This window comes from Gopherus evgoodei, chromosome 9 (assembly GCF_007399415.2).
Source record: "Gopherus evgoodei ecotype Sinaloan lineage chromosome 9, rGopEvg1_v1.p, whole genome shotgun sequence".
NCBI classification, from domain to species: Eukaryota; Metazoa; Chordata; order Testudines; family Testudinidae; genus Gopherus; species Gopherus evgoodei.
Genome location: NC_044330.1, coordinates 79,090,554 through 79,106,134, shown reverse-complemented (window position 1 = coordinate 79,106,134; position 15,581 = coordinate 79,090,554). Strand labels below are relative to the sequence as shown.

At 38.2% G+C, this 15,581-nt stretch overlaps 1 protein-coding gene across 1 annotated transcript in view; it reads right to left on the bottom strand.

The window, feature by feature from the left end:
• Positions 1-14,256, bottom strand: part of CHM (CHM Rab escort protein) — a 144,669-nt gene extending 130,413 nt beyond the window's left edge. Inside the window, exon 1 of the mRNA XM_030574380.1 lies at positions 14,157-14,256. Within this exon, the coding sequence (XP_030430240.1) occupies positions 14,157-14,205 (49 nt within the window). The 5' untranslated portion in view covers positions 14,206-14,256. The remainder of the gene's footprint in view (positions 1-14,156) is intronic.
• Positions 14,257-15,581: the final 1,325 nt, after the last annotated feature.

Below are 15,581 nucleotides of genomic sequence, written 5' to 3'. Positions count from 1 at the left end.
AGCCTCTAAAGTTCTGCATTGTTTTATTTTTGAATGCAGTTTCTTTTAACATAATTCTACATTTGTAAGTTCAACTTTCATTATAAAGAGATTACACTACAGTACTTGTAATGGGGGAATTGAAAAATACTATTTCTTTTGTTTTTTACAGTGCAAATATTTGTAATAAAAATATAAAGTGAGCACGGTACATTTTATATTGTGTTGCACTGGAAATCAATATATTTGAAAATAAGGAAACATCCAAAAATATTTAAATAAATGGTATTCTATTTTTGTTTAACAGCGCAATTAGTTGAGATTTTTTTTAGTCATCTGACAGCCCTAAAAAATTCTATAGCAAAAATATATAATTGATCTTAATATAATCCAAAATTTACTTTTAGCTTTTTCACTTCACTCTCCATTTGATTAGCAACCATTTATTATTACACAATGCCCCACATGTGCAAGGCTCTTTCCAGTAATTACAATGGACAAGTTTCCTGATCCAAGCTGCTTATATAACATATACAGCTGCAACTGTTTGTAGGAAATGTCTCAATTCCTGAATTACTAATGGAAATTGGATCTTTCCACTGTAACTAATATGTTTGTACCAAATTATACAGGACTTTTGTAGCAAAAAGTTTAAACATTTAATTCTGTTAAATATCTCTATTAAAGAAGCCATGAGAGGCACTTCATAATAAAAAAAGTGTTGGAGGGAACCATTAAGCAAAGGAATGCAGGAAGCAAGCAGGCACTTTCAATACAAAAAAGTCTCTGTAGTCACACAGCTGACACACTGTAATACATTTTACTTGTATTTAAAAGACTGTAGCAGATAATTCTGGGGGTGTTCACTGGATAATCCTAATAGCAAGATCTTTGCAATAGTTAGAACTTCAAAGACATTCATGTACAGTAATTCCTCACTTAACATTGTAGACAGGTTCCTGAAAAATGCGACTTTAAGCAAAACGATGTTAGGCGAACCCAATTTCCCCATAAGAATTAATATAAATGGACCGGGGGATGGGGAGGAAGGTAGGTTCCAGGGAAATGTTTTTCACCAGATGAAAGACTATATACACACACAAGTTTTAAACAAACAATTTAATACTGGTACACAGCGATAATGATTGTGAAGCTTGGTTGAGGTGGTAAGTCAGAGGGTGGGATACTTCCCAGGGAATGCCTCATTGCTAAATGATGAACTAGCAATCGGCTTTGATGAACTAGCAATCAGCTGAGCCCTCAAGGGTTAGCACGTTGTTAATGTAGCCTCACACTCTACAAGGCAGCACGACTGGAGGGAGGGGAGACAGCACGGCAGACAGAGACACACCGTGTGTGAGAGAGACAGAGAGATGCACATTTCCCCTTTAAGTACACTGACACCACATTAACTACATTGCCTTTTTAAATAGATCAGCAAATTGAGACAGCAGCTCCTGCCAGCAAGCTCCCTCCGTCCTGAGCCCTGTTGTGTGTCCCCCCTGCCCTTTGGAAATGGGGCAAGCAGGATGCAGGAGTAGGGGGGAAGGGGACACCCTGATATCAGCTCCCTTCTTCCCCCTCCCCACCCCGCAAGCAGGAAGCGCTGGAGAGCAGCTCCAAGGCAGAGGGCAGGAGCAGCACGTGGCTCTGTTGGGATGGCCTGATATTAGCTCCCTTCTTCCTCCTCCCCACCCAGCAAGCAGGAAGCGCCGGAGAGCAGCTCCAAGGCAGAAGGCAGGAGCAGCACATGGCTGTGTGGGGAGGGACAGCTGAATTGCCAGTAACTGATAGCCTGCTAGGCAACTGCCACACAGGGAACTTAGGGGAATGGGAGCTAATAAAGTGCAGGGCCAGCTCCAGCTATTTTGCCGCCCCCAGAAACTCTACCGCACCACTTCATTCCTTGGCGGTGGGTCCCTCACTCCCTCTCGGAGGGAAGGACCGTTGCCGAATTGTCACCAAAGACCCGGATGTGCTGCCCCTTTCCATTGGCCACCCCAAGCACCTGCTTCCTTTGCTGGTGCCTGGAGCCAGCCCTGATAAGGGGGCTGCCAGTTCACCCTGGTTCCAAGCCCTGATCAGCTGGCTCCAATGGGCTGCTCTTCCTGCAAGCAGTGGACAAAGCAGGCAGCTGCCAAACGATGTTATAAAGGGAGCATTGCACAACTTTAAATGCGCATGTTCTCCAACTGATCAGCAACATGACAACGTTAAGTGATCAGTTACTGTATTGCGGTGACAAGCAATGTGTAAATGCCTAGATTCAAAATGTAACTAGCTTGTGGCTTTTACCAAAAATATATATAAAATAACTTAAAAAGAGGTCTGGGGTTTTGTTTTTGGTTTGTTTGGTTGTACGTGGTGCTACAGAACAATAAAACAAGATATTTCTGGTGCTACAGCAGCCGCAAACTGAGTAACTGAATGAAGTATTTAGAAAGGAAAGACGATTCGTAGATTTAAACAAGATCCTCTTATTGGTCAAAGGAAGAAGCACATGCCTTTTTAGCTTTTTACCTGATAAAACAGAATTAATCAGCCTCACCAAAGGCTCTTATGCAAAGTAAGATGCCACAGCATAAGAGGGAAGGTGCTCTCATGGACTGGAAACTGGTTAAAAGATAGGAAACCAAGCGTAGGTATAAATGGTCAGTTTTCAAAATGGAGAGAGATAATCAGTGGTGTGCCTCGGGATCTGTTCTGAGACCAGCCCTATTCAACATATTCATAAATTATCTGGAAAAAGGGGTAAACAGTGAGGTGGCAAAATTTGCAGATACAAAATTACTAAAGATAGTTAAGACCCTGGCAGACTGCGAAGAGCTACAAAAAGATCTCTCAAAACAGGGTGACTGCGCAACAAAATGGCAGATGACATTTACTGTTGATAAATGCATAATAATGCACATTGGAAAGCATAAACTCAACCATACATATAAAATGATGAGGTCTAAATTAGCTGTTGCCACTCAAGAAAGATCTTGGAGTCACTGTGGATAGTTCTCTGAAAACATCCACTCAATGTGCAGCAGCAGTCCAAAAAGCAAACAGAATGCTGGGAATAATTAAGAAAGGGATAGATAATAGGACAGACAATATCACGTTGCCTCTACATAAACCCATGGTATGCTCACATCTTGATTACAGTCAAATTACATGTCAAAAAAGATATACTGGAATTGGAAAAGGTTCAAAAAAGGGCAACAAAAATTATCAGGGGTATGGAACAGCTTCCGTATATGGAGAGATAAATAAGATTGGGACTTCTCATCTTGGAAAAGAGATGTCTAAGGGGAGATATGATTGAGATCTATAAAATCAGGACTGGTGCAGAGAAAGTAGATAAGGAAGTGTTTACACTACTTTTCATGAAACAAGAACTAGGGGTCACCAAATGAAATTAATAGGCAACAAGTTTAAAACAAATAAAAGGAAGTTATTTCTTCAAACAATGCACAGTCAACTGTGGAACTCCTTGCCAGAGGATGTCACGAAGGCCAAGGACTATAACAGGGTTCAAAAAAGAACCAGATAAATTCATGGAGGACAGGTCCATCAATGGCTATTAGCCAGGATGGGCAGGAATGGTATCCCTAGCCTCTGTTTGCCAGAAGCTGGGAACGAGCAACAAGGGATGGAGAACTTGATGATTATCTGTTCTGTTTATCCCCTCTGGGGCGTCTGGAACTGACAACTGTCAGAAGACAGGATACTGTGCTGGATGGACCTTTGGTCTGACCCAGTAGGGCCATTCTTATATTCATAATGACATGGAACTACCAAAAAAGGAACATCAGAGGGAAAAATATAGACAGAGGTTTTGTTTGGAAGGGACTAAGCTGAATACACATGCAGAAGAGAACAGTCTCACACCCAGCTTCAGTTCAGACAACCTGGCAGGGTAACATGAGAGAAAACACCACAGTTTCAGTAATTTTCTCTTTTGTTCCCAATGTCTGATCTATTAAACTTAAAAATTGAAGTGAGAAACAAAACAGTCAAAAGAAAAATATTCAGGAATATACATATATCAGCTTTCAAAAAAAAATCAAGTGTCAGACGACTGAAATCATGATCAAGTATTATGCAAAGCTCTCCCTAAAGCGGTATCATAAAACATTATTTTACAGTGATCATAATAAGCGTATTTGTCCATTTCACTCCTCTTTTAGAAGAGTCTCAGGGCCCATTAACTTTGTAGAACCAATAAGCATGGTTCAGTGCCACTAAAATGCTACTCACTACTTAAGAAGAAATCATTAAAATAAAATTTAAGTATGACTTAATTCTATTGCTCTTAGCAGTACCACTTTTTAAAAACTCACTGGCAATTTATAACAGTTTAACAGGTCGTCTCTGCATACAACTTTTCAGTCTTTTGTGTAGTACCAAAATTATTTTTCCTACTATTTACAGTATTAGGTTTTATCCAAGTAACTCATCAGAGCATGTCATAATTTCAAAGAAACTGGGGCGATGAGTCACTGTAGCATATACACGTGCCCCACACACATAAAACTATCAATATATACAGTTATACTAAAAACTTTTGCATAAACAATTTGATATCACAGAGTAATGATGCTAAGATTGTCTTGAATGGTCAGTTCTCCGAGTACTTACATCTACAAGAGATTAACAGTACTATTTATACACCAAGGACCAGAGGGGTTTGATTAAGGACAAAAATGTCCTGGGAACACTAGATTTGTAGCAATTCTATATATAGCATTATAAAAGCATAAATGCAGACAATATTAAACCAACTGTTCCCAAGATAGGAAAAGAAAAGTCACACTGGACAAAATCCACAAAGACAGTTTCGGAGAGCAACCAAAGATGTAGCTATTTTTGTTTGACTTGTATCTGAGTCTTCCAAGACCTCTCCCTTTTTTTTTTTTTTTTTTTTTGCGCTTCCTTGCAGAAAGATGGTCTGATCCTGCACTATTAATGAAGTTATCTTTATACTGGGGCTGGAAGCGGGGTTGCAGATTATTGGATCCTCTGTTTTTACCCCACTTCAGTCTTGGTAGTATCAAGACCCTAAGTAAGATGATCCGAGAAGTAAAGGGTTCACAGAATTGCAAAACACTCATACTACATGAGGGAAAGGAAAGAAGCAATACAGAATATCTGTGATAGTGTCTTGTGCTAAAGACTTCTGAAGCAGAACCCTGTCCATTTTAAAAGGACTCTGAAAAGGCTTCAGTGGCAGTTGCATTGTCTGAGAAGTTTTTGGATGTGATGTCCAAACTAATCAGGAATTAAATCAGTAAGGGCAGGCACTTACTCAAAGCAGAGGCAGCACTTGAAAGGCAGAAAGAGTTAGTCAGGTGAAAAAGTCACTGAGAAGGCAAAGAAAAGGGATATCAAAAACTTTAGGTGTGGCTGTGAATATCAGTTTTGCTCTCTTGACACTTAAAAGGATAGGGGATTACTCACTTACAAAAAATGTAGCTCTGTCCCCTGATTTATAAACATTAATACAACAAGTCAATGCCACTCTGCTAACCTATGAGATTAAACAAATATCTTTAGTTACCATTTATTTACAAAGATGACATCATGAAACAAACATAATATTTCAGAAGTTCATGGGAATATCACGTTTTTATAAGTGACCCAGTCCAGCTTTTCCCTATCATGTGCCTAAATATTAACTTGTGTAAAACAAGACTGCTTATTTATGAAAAGCAGAGTAACCAAAATATAAAGGAGAGAAAGCAAATTATCAAGTTACAGAGAAAAATTCCTGACGAACATCCTAAAAACATCTTGCAGCAACATTAGGAGTTATTCATTTTTCAAAATTCACTTTTAGATCAGAATAGCTAATATTCAGCTTCGTAATTCACATCTACAATTTTTAGGTAAGTTTTACAGGATATATCTTAAAAACTGTATTAGTATCTGGAATTGATTTTTTCTAACACTATACTTACATAAGATAAACATAAAATAAAGTACTTACACCACTCCCAGCATATCGAATAATAAATAATAGATTCCCCTGACAGGACTTTGATGACCTGGCAAAGCCCGAGTGCTTTCAACCAAAATCATATGAAACCATAAATCACTCTTTATTTTATAGAATATTTCAAAATGGATTCCTGCTTTCTACCTTGAAAGTCATTTCATATGTTATTTATAACCGACGAAGACCAGAATGGAAAGAAAATTGCATAGAACTAGAAAATTTACTGTGACTGCTTTTATAAAGAATAACTTTTAAAAAAAATTAGAATTACTGGCAGACAAAACATGTGAATACAGCCACCTTTTAGAGAACAACATCCTTTATTTTACAACTTAAACAGATGCCAACACAGGCCTTCTACAATAACCAGACAAGTTTAAGCAATGTTAATATTACAGTATATTCCAACCAAACAAGGCAACTCAATTTAAGACAAATACTACATCCAATATAAAGGCACTAACTACGTTAGAGATAGCATCAGTTTTAACTCAGAATGGTTTCTACCATAACTTCAATGTTATTGAATTGGTTTGTCTATAATTTTCTCTTTTTAAATCATCATTTAAAGAGAAGTGTATGAGCCTGGTACTTGACAGTACCATTCTATCATGTAAGTTAAATTAACAAGTTTATGCTTTTTTCTGAAAAAGTGCAATTTTATCTAAGATCTCATAATGTCCTCCTCTGGCACTAATAAGTATAACCAGTCTTTTAATATTACTTAATTTAAAGACTGATCCTCCAAACAAATATGAATGTGAATAAATTTACTCAAATGAATAAACCCATGGCCTTCAACTTATTACTCAAGTGAGTAAAGTGCTTGCAAGATCAGGTACTCAAATACTATTCTCAGACAGATTAGGAATTCCTACTCGTTCATTTAAAACACAATTTTTTTAAAAAGCACAGTGATTAAATTGGCAGTAATGGCTTATGGAATGAATGACATGTATAATATCTGTTAAACAAATGAGGTTTTTCAATTACTAGATAATTTAACCAAAATAAAACTATATACTGCATTCAAAATATAATGATATTTGAGTGGCTTTGATAGGATATTAAAAAGCCTGACTTCTTAAATATTATGACTAAAAAAAACAGAACTCACAAAAAAAGATGTTGCTATAGCAGGACAAGCTTGCTTAATTTCTTAACCCGGGAAATTCAAGATGTGGTTAGCAGTTTTGTATCCTTTGATATCTAAAGTCCTAAGGAAAAGGGCATTAAGTTTACCTTCACTTTGATAATGAAAGTTTTGTTGCTGATTTAGACCTACAGTACAGCCAAAAATATAGCATACATTCTTATATTACAAAGCTAATTATATAATTTCCTTAAAAAAATGAAATCATCTTTCCATTGTATCAGGACAAAAAAACCTGCTGTATTTAACTGGAGATCAGGGAAGCCAGTTCCTTCAGTAAATGCAACATTTCTCTTTACTTTATTAGTATCATGGTATTAATTCAGAAGCGAGGAGGAGGAGGAAAAGAAGTGAAGTATTAGTTGGAGAACTGATGACCAGAATTTAGCGTAAGGTTCCATTTTAATTAAAAGCAGCAAAGAATCCTGTGGCACCTTATAGACTAACAGACGTTTTGGAGCATGAGCTTTCGTGGGTGAATACCCACTTCCTCAGATGACATGCATCTGAGGAAGTGGGTATTCACCCACGAAAGCTCATGCTCCAAAACGTCTGTTAGTCTATAAGGTGCCACAGGATTCTTTGCTGCTTTTACAGATCCAGACTAACACGGCTACCCTCTGATACTTGATACATTTTAATTAAGTTCACCATGGGGAAAACAGTTAAATGAACCTGAAATAAGAACAAATTCAAATCTAATGTCACCTCTTAATTGAATCACTAAAATTACCAGATGCACAAATTATACAATCAAAAACAGGAAAAAAGACAATGCAAGGGTAAAAGGTCTTAATTACTAATCTGCATTAAAAAGTCAGCATAAATATTTTAATGTTTTACAAAAATCATGTTTTTGACAATTAGATAACAATGGCTACACATTAAAAAGTTAACATTAAGTCAACACCAAAAAGCAGAGAAACACAGAACTAAGGCAATATACTAAAACTGACTACCCACAACAGCCTCTATCTTTTGCATCTTTTGAACAGGAGCATTTTGGTTTGATAATGTTTAGTCATACTGCTATTGTAAAGATTCGTAGATTCATATGATGTTATATGTTGATAGGGATTGTTTATCTAATCTGATTTCCCACACAATATTGGCCATAAAATTTCACCCAGAAATTTGTGCATCAAGTCCAGTAACTTGTGGTTCAATTAGAGCAGTGGTTTTCAACCGGGAGCCATGGACTCCTGGGAGTCCGCAGACTATGTCTAAGATTTCCAAAGAGGTCCGTACCTCCATGTGAAATTTTTGAGAGGTCCACAAATGAAAAAAGTTGAAACCACTGAACCAGCACATCTTTTTTAGAAAGACATCCACTTCTGATTTAAAGATTAAGTGATGGGAGAATCCACCACACTTCTTGTCAGCTTTTCCAGATGCCTTACTTCCAATATGAATGAGTCTAGCTAATTAAAATACAATGTATGTGCAATATCTGATCTCTTCTAAAGTTCAAGGAAAAGGTAACTAACACAAATAAAATACGCCCCCTCCAAGCTGCTAATCTCTTCCTTGTCTTTTGCCCTGACCATAAGGCCCACCTCACTGAATCCTTCCACTGACTCCCTGCTTTCCACCACAACAAACTGTATAGCTCTTCAAGGCCTGTCACAACTCTGCCCCTTCCTACTAACCTCTTGTTTCTTACTGTGTTTGCCTCAGCATGAAAGATGCCTGCCTCCAGCACCCATTTTGTCTGCCTCTCACTAAATGCCACTGTACATTTTTCAGCTCACCCTCATGCACGTACTTTCTCCTTCTAACTCCTCTTCAAACTCCCATTTCTGTCAGCCAACAAGTATGGTAAGGGACACTTAGGAATAGATTATGGTTCTGAACTACTTAAATATTTTATTTTAAATAAAAAACATTTCAGAGAGAGCTAATCTAAGTAATTTATCTCAGTCCTCTTATCTTCCCCTATCTCCATTTGTTTGCTAGACTAAAGTATTCAGGATAGGGACCGAATCTCTCTGTGTTTGTAGGGTGCCTAGTACACTATGGCCCTAATCCTACTTCGAGTCTTTGGGCACTAGAAGCATACAGACAAATAAGAGAACGTTGATTTGCCTTGAAAACCCCATGAAATTCCATTCCTACATAACATCTAAATTTCTGTACTTGATTATTTTAATTTTTGTATAAATACCTATGGCTTAGGTTCTTTTATAAACTGAAACAGATAAGATCCAATAAAAAACCCTCAGTTTGGAAGATGAACAGAGTGTAACTCCTCCTTAATGGCAGATCTACTAGATCACTAACTACAAGTAAAAGCTTCAATGCAGCAAGGACTAAACTCCAAAGGGCATAGCCTTTGTCTTACAGCACATCAATTATTAATCCACAAAGATTAACCTTCACAACATCAAGGTATTACAAAGATTAAAACCCCTATTTACTCAGTCATATAGCAAAACCCTAGCTGTACTGTCCTCAGGCAGTCTTCATCTTCTAGTAACTTCCAGCATTCAAAATAATCTCCATAGTACAACCAAAAGTGAAAAATGGAGACACCTTAACATTTCAGTCTAGACATGGCAAATTGTAAAACAAATTATTTGCCATGTACAGCAAGTCAATCATAAGGTTTATACTTGTTTCTGTGTATTGGGATTTTATGTTAAACATGAAAACGTGATGGTGAGCAGCCATAATTGATTTTAATTACTGAAACCTGAGTCATCTGAAACATCACAGAGTCACAAGAGAAAATGACATGAAGCTTGGGAGATCATCATGATGTGGAGGGCACTGCAGAAGGGCTGGCTGGAACTTGTGATTTATGGGCAGGAGCTAGCTGCTCCCTGAAGTCATAACTCTGCTCTTCCGGGGTCTGAGAACTGAAAAAAACAGACTTCCCCTTCAAAGCCAGGCTTTAGAAAGCACTTTTCAGAGCTATACAACATTCTGGACGTCTTACATTTTTCTGGCCTCTCTCAGACTGAGAGGACAGAACTTGTTACTAACTAAGAAGAGTTGATAGATTAAAACCTGTCAGCAACACTTTTCTTCAGAAAGGGAAATATGCAGAGGTGAATTTACTAACAAACTGGAAATTCTGCAGCAACATGAGATGAATGGGAAAACATTTGGAAAATGAATATGTACAGAAATAGTGATTATGCATGTAATTTTATTTACTATGAACCTATAAACAATGACAAATTTAATTTTATTAATGTACCAATTTTTCCTACCTACATCATTTAGGCAGCTATTTAGTCTATGTATTTCTTTTTAAAAATATATATATTTATACTATGAGATTTTTAAAGTCAATACTGCTCATATACTTGCATGTGCCTAACCCAGGGGTCGGCAACCTTTCAGAAGTAGTGTGCTGAGTCTTCATTTATTCACTCTGAGCTAACGTTTTGCATGACAGTAATGCATTTTAATGTTTTTTGAAGGTTTTTTTCTATGAGTCTATAACATAACTATTGTTGCATGTAAAGTAAATAAGGTTTTTAAAATGTTTAAGAAGCTTCATTTAAAATTAAATTAAAAAGCAGAGCCCCCTGGACCAGTGGCCAGGACCCAGGCAGTGTGAGTGCCACTGAAAATCAGCTCGTGAGACGCTTTCGGCATGTGTGCCATAGGTTGCCTACCCCTGGCCTAACCTAAGGGCGAGGGAGATACCTGAAGTATACAGGCAAATAGCATCCAACTGGCTCTAGTCATGCACATTAGGTATCTATAAGTTAGCCACAACAGAGTAAGAAAAATGAGAGAAACCCTTAGACTTCAGAGTATAAATCAGTCAATAACTTATTAGAGTCAGGAAGTCTTTCCCTATGGGAAGATTATTCCATAGTTGGCAATTATACAGTATTTTTGCACCTTTCATCAGAAGCATCAAGTACTGGCCGCCACTGGAGACCGGACACTGGCTTAGACAGACAACTGATCTGAAGCAGTGAGGCAATTGCTTTCCATGTATTTTACGTTATGTGACCATGAAAAGCAATAAAACTCCATCATAGGTTTATACTCTGTCCTACCTATACTCTGTACTACCACCATCAGTAGTACTCTGGTATCTGAGAGGCAAGAAGGGTTAGCTTGGTCAAACACTGATTTGACTTTCAGGGAGAATTTTTAATTGCTTATACATCACAGATATGCAAGTAATATGATTAAGCTTTTTCACTGTATGTGAAAACGTGTGTATACTGAAACTGAGGCTTGGCTGCTTTTTAATCACTAAATTTTCACAAGAAACAAATGGAGTTTTGATATACCCTGACTACCATTCCCTCTCATTCTTCTTCACACTATCTGACCACCAAGAATTGAATGGCAAGGGAAACTATTACAGTTTCTTCATTAGGTCCTCAATCCTGCTACTGATCTACACGAATAGCCCATAGAGGTCCCTTGGTTCACCCAAGAATCTTGATTTGGTACCTTTAATAGGAATTATGTTCACCAATGGAAAAATACTCACGTTTTACTATTTTTTGCTAGCCCCTATATTAACTAAAATCATTTAACAATAATGCACACATAATAGGAATGTGTTTTTTTGACTAAACCTTTTAATCAGCAAATATTCCCAGAATATGCCATTCAGGTATGTCTACCAATAAAAATCTCCTTCTGTCTCTCTCACACCCCCAGTTTAAAGGTTCAGAAGACTTCAAGTTAATTTGAATAGCACACAATTATTTCATAAAAACAGAATGGATATAAGGATTTTTTTTTTAAAATCTGATTTTAATTTAAATTAAAGAGGCTTATTTTTTAAAAATAAGCCTATTTAATTTAAAGTATTTTAATAGACCATAATAAATTAAGGCCTTAACATAGGCTGTCAATATCCAATTTAATTTTAAATAAAAAGAATACTAAGGAGTATGTTTTTGCTGCAAAGTTTTAAAGAAAGTCAAATCCTGAACTGGTGGAAGTCACTAGCTAAGCACTTGGAACTAGAATTTATTAAACTACTAAACCAGCTTTTGATAGCAATAACCTCTTCTGTGGGTGCAGAAAATATTTTCTACATTTCTGTTCATTCAACTAGCTCAGTTCAATCATTAATTCATTTAAATTTAAGAAACCATTGGAAGTTGAAAAAGGAGGAGAGCTTGTTCTCCTCCAATCTATGAATAAAAACTAGATGCGAGAGGATGAGATCTTCTAGTTCTAAAATCCTGAAGGGCACAGTTTCTGGTCACTATCAGTTCAATTCACTAACTACATTTAAATAGCTTAGATACACAGTTTTAATACACAAGATATATTTTGATAACGCTTTTTTAACCTATCCAGAGCGTTTAAATTAGTTTTATTTTTAAATGATGTTTTATGCTGTTAACTGAATTTGAATTTCCATCCAAAGAACATGATACAAATTGCAAGTCAAAAATTAATCTTCTAGTAAATAAGAAAAGATAATTAAAATAAGAAATGTAAAAAATATGAATGTGAATAGATGTAAGTTAAGCTATATATTTGGCTAAATAAATATGCATAGATATAGTGTATCCTCCTGTTCTAGCAAAAAGAGGCACCAAGTTTAGTATAAAGAATATATTTAGCTGCAAATCAACATGTTTTCATGGTTACCGACCCAGGAGAGTCAAATTCTCATTAGGAAAATAATTAAGTACAAATGCAAAACTTTATTAAAACTGATTTAAATCAAAATGTCCTTTTTGCTGATTTAAATCACTGTTTAAAAAAATCAGCGATTTCAATTGCTCTATTTAAATCACTCCTCCTCAATAAAAAAAAACCACCAACATGATTGCTTACTTCAAAAGAGAGAGAAAAATTGCAGAACTAGAAGGTTCTGACTGAAGAGCTCGGGTCAGAGCAGACCCCATGAAGCTTCAGCAGGGTGCTTGGATCCACCCAGCCAGACCTGATTGCAGCATTGGGCTCAAAAGCTGGTGAAACTCAAGTAAAGAGGATATATGGGATGGGAATAACCTTAGTTTTGTACAAAATAATTTTAGGAATAACCACAATAGTTTAAGATTTTCTATAATAAGAGCTGTTTCAGCTAAGCCAAGATCACCACTGAGTTCTATGAAACAGCAAATATTTAAGCACATCTGCTCTCAGTTCAGTTATCTGGGCAGAAAATCCCCTTCAAAATGAATACAAAAGGAGAAAATTTTAACAGTTTGTTTTCCTGGTAAATATTTTGCTGTGTTTCAATCAGATATTTTAGAACTACCTTAAATTGCTTCAAAGTAAAACATCAGCTCTTGTTTATGTAAGTGAAATTTAGAGAGATTGTCAATGTCACCACATACACTACCTAAGGAGATCCTGTCACCTAAGATTTAACTTTTAAAAGCTTTAAGGGCTTAAGGATAATATTTTAACTCAACCAGGAGGAAGACCGCTTACTATAGGTTTGGTCACAGGCGTATGAGAGTCTAAAAAGACTATAGATACCAGAAGAATACCTGGTTCCTGCACCAAGACTTGAGCTCCCTTCTTCTGAGGCACAATTCATGCCTTTTGATTCCCAGTAGCTGGCCCCAACCCATGCCTCAGATTCATAGTCCTTTTCTTTATCCACCTCCTTGTTAAAGTCACAGTCCCATCCTTACCTCAGCAAAACGTCCACTGCCTCATTCCCTTAATCTCTGTTCCCTAGCAGCGGCACCTGTCCTTGGTCCCAGCACTATAGTGTACAATTCTTACCTTGCTCCATCCTCCCCTCCAGCATCACCCCAGCCACCTGCTCAGCTCCCTTTCTTCAGCCTCGTTGTTCTGATTCCCACCCCACAAGTACAGACCTGGCGCCCCGTCCTCCCTCCTCCTTAGCCTCAACTCCTCCGACTGTGCCTGCACAGCTGCTGTCTCCTGCCACCGACCTCAGTCCCCCGAGCCTCCAAGCACAGCTCCCGCCTCTCAGGCATCACCTCGTCCCTATAGCTCCACACAGCCCTTGAGACCCCCTGCCTCGTCCCCACGTCTGCTGCCCCGCGCACACAGCTCTGTCCCCGCGTCCCAAAGCGCTACCAGCCAAAGCCCAGATCCGACCCGAGGGTGCGACTCTCATACCGGTTCCTATCACCACCACATCAAACTCCGAAGGCAGATTGTCCGCCATCTTGGGAGGTGATCGATCATGTGACCTACGCTGGCGGAAATAAGCCTGCAATTCAAGGGGAGCATCTGGCGGAAGCTGCCGGGGCCGCCGTTGCTGCTTTGTGCGCCTTGCATTATGGGGAGTGTAGTTCTCGCGGGAGTGACGATTCCCTTAAAGGGATGCTGGCGATTTAACGATCGGGCTCCTGGCTGGCGGATATGCAGCTGCTGGACAAAGCAGGACAGGGGGCAGAGCCCTGACTGTCTGCTGTGTGCCCACCCAGAGCTCTTAGGACATGGTCAGCCTCATGCTCCTCCTGCACCCACTGTATCCTGATAGGGCATAGCATGGCTGGGAGTAGGGCGTCCCCTATATCCGAAATCCGGAGACCTGCCCCTGCTGGGTCCAGCCCTGCACGCCTCGTAATCCGGAAGAGAGATTAAAGCCTGCCTCTTTCAGAGGCTGTCGCCAAAATGCGAGGGTCTGTGTGGCTCTTATTATGAGTCAAGATTTGCTGCGCTATCCTTAGTCTAACCTTCTCCTCATTGCTGCTTTCAGTCAGACACTTCCCTAAAGAGCTTTGTCCTTTTGGGGGAAAGAAAAACAATCTACAGTGGGAAGTAAAAACCTATAAAATGCTATCCCTGAAAACAGCTAGTCTCCTCTGTCCACCCTACATTCCCCTCTGTGGCTCCTGATCTACAGTGATTCTGGAAACCATCCAACTCATATAGTTACAGACAGTATTATCTATCCCATGAACTATTCTGCTTGCATTTAAATCATCCCATTACATTTAGTTATATGCTACTTCAATATCAAATATTTGTTGATTATCATCATTCTTCCATTCTTTCACATGGCTTAACCAGGGACACAGATTTAAGCATTTTGGTTGTAGGTTGATTCCTCTAACTCCAGAACAATTGTTATTCTTTGAATTGTCTCCAAAGTGGCAATGTCTTTCTGTTAATGAGGTGCCCAGAACTAAATGCAGTATTACAGAGGGAAACCCTTACTTTCTCACTTCATGATTTTATATTTATCCATATGCAGCCCAAAACTGCATCAGCCTTTTTTGCTACCATCTTGTATGTAATTTGAGGCCCACTTTGTTGTCCAATGTCACTCCAATAGAGACTCTCTTTCAGCATTACTGCTTTCTAGCTTTTTCCCTCTTTATGTGTTTTGGATTATTTTTCCAAGATGTATCTCATTTTGTTATTTTCTTCCTATGTTGTATCCAGTCTCTTTAGGTCCATTTGTATTATTTCTTTTTCCTCACTGATTTTGCATCTCCTCTTAATTAAGTATCAATCGCAAATGTCATTGGGGTGCTGTTTAATGCCTTCTGTAGATCACTCATGAAGATACTAAATAAATTGGACAAATCACTG